General features: G+C 43.0%; 1 protein-coding gene across 1 annotated transcript; it reads left to right on the top strand.

Moving 5' to 3' along the window:
* Positions 1–230: 230 nt before the first annotated feature.
* LOC119587526 lies at positions 231–1,974 on the top strand. The gene is made up of 2 exons (XM_037936251.1): positions 231–242; positions 462–1,974. The coding sequence occupies exons 1-2, from the start codon at positions 231–233 to the stop codon at positions 1,668–1,670; spliced, it is 1,221 nt and encodes a 406-aa protein (XP_037792179.1). The 3' UTR covers positions 1,671–1,974.
* Positions 1,975–2,093: the final 119 nt, after the last annotated feature.

Here is a 2,093-nt window from a genome sequence, read left to right as displayed (position 1 = left end):
TCCAGTGGCATTGCATTCACGTACTACAACAAAGAAGGGCAATTCAGAATGATGGTACCCAAGGTCGCTAAGCACATTAACGCACTAAAGGGGCGTGAACTAGGTGAAAGACTATCTGTTTGGCTGAGGGAAGGGGGGAGGGAGGTGTCATAGTAGAGGTGATGGTCATCTTAGAAGAAGAGAGGTGTATATAAGTTGCTGACGCGCTTTGACCGATACCACCCTCCAACATGAAGCTCTTGGTGAGTCGCAGGGTTCTGCTTCTGCTTCTGCGATTTATTTAGAAGAAGAAATTATTGCAGAATCCGCTTCTATACAATCACTTCTCGTGAAGGATATGTTTAATTACTACGAGAGATATATATATCTCAAAATGTAAACTATCATTAAAATAACTTTCAAAGAATGACTATCATGGAAATTACTAGATGTTTGTTCAATACCATTTTCACATTTCACAGGTCATAACGTCTCTGCTGGTTGCTACGACATCTGCAGCCCTTCAGGGCTACGGTTTGCCCTCTCCATCAGGACTGGTGAGTGGCACTGGACATTCATCAGCAGGGACTGTTCATTCTACGGGAGCTGTCCTGTCATCGAATGCTGGTCATTCTACAGCCGCGATACAGTCTTCAGTTAGCGGCAGCTCAGATGGTGCCCATCACGGTTTTAATTCTGCGCATGCTGGCGTGCACTCGGTTTCTGGCAACGAATTTACATCCTTTGGTGCTGGTAGTCAGGGATCCACCTCTCTTACCACGGGTCTCGGAGTCTCAAAAGCAGGAGTGAATTTTGGAATATCTCCAAGTGGTGAGTCTTTCGAGACTCCATGCAAGGAGGGAGAGGTCCGACACGTGGATGGTTCATGCATTGTTCCTGAGATTACAAGAAAAGTCTATGTCGTTTCTGTACCCAAGCAAACTCCTCAGTCAAGTGACTCACTCCCAGACCTTCCTCCACCTAGGGTTGATCATAACATCCTCTTTGTACGTCTTCCCGAAGGAGGTGTTGGACCTGACCCTATCATTGTGCCTCCACCAAGACAGGACAACATCGTCTACGTCCTCAGCAAGAGGAACCAAAACGGACAACGTGTCATTGAAGTACCAGCTCCTCCTCCGTCGGAACCTGAGATTTATTTCGTCAACTACGATGATGGAGAAAACCCAACCCTACCCGGTGGTTTGGATCTCGAAACCGCTCTTGGTTCAGCAGTTGAAGCCAATGGCCAGATTTTCACTGATGGTACTGGTAACAATATTGTTGATGCAGGATTCAGCAGTGTAGGCAGCATCGGAAATGTAGCTGAGAGTGGTGTAGGTAACTTAATCAATGTTAATGTTGGAACCTCTGGTGTAGTTTCTCAAGGTTCCCAGAATGCAGGCAATGCTATCCCTTCCTCATCGTCAATCACAGTCAACACGCCATCTGGTGTATCCGTAAGTGGGTCATTCCAGTCTGGTGGTGTATCTCAGGGTTCCCAAGGTGGCTTAATTACACCTGCTAACACGTACACTCCTACACCATCACAATCCAGTTCTTTCGCAGCTGGAAACACTGGATTACAATCTGGAAGTCTCTCTCAAGGTTCACAATTCACAGGAACCACAACAGGTAATATTCCACTATCTGTAAGGCCCACACCATCTGGCTTGTATGCAACCCCTTAAACTTCACTCGAAACAAAATTTAAGAATCCTTTTTTGCAGAGAAATGCCCCATTTTTTGTATATTCCCTTTTGGTGCTCATAAGAAATATAAAAGACATGCAGTGTCTGAATCTCCTACATTTGAATTTATGTATGTTAAAATACAACTTCTGCTGTTCAATATATATTGCAATTATATGATAATGATAAAACATATTTTGTCGTGTTCAAACATATCAGATGGAGAAATTTAAATATGACGCTGAAAATGTAACCGTCTCACAATATACCCTGTAGTCTGTACTCTATTAAAACCGATGGAGTATTTAGTTCTCTTACTCATCATTAAGTTTCTATGTTCATCAGTAAAAAAAAAAGAAAAGAAAATGTTTTCCGTTTCTCTTTCATGATTTTCTTTGAAAATAGTATATGCTATGCATGATT

This window comes from Penaeus monodon, chromosome 22, assembly GCF_015228065.2.
Source record: "Penaeus monodon isolate SGIC_2016 chromosome 22, NSTDA_Pmon_1, whole genome shotgun sequence".
NCBI lineage: Eukaryota > Metazoa > Arthropoda > Malacostraca > Decapoda > Penaeidae > Penaeus > Penaeus monodon.
The sequence above is the reverse complement of the archived record's forward strand: the minus strand, read 5'-3'. Positions and strand labels throughout refer to the sequence as shown.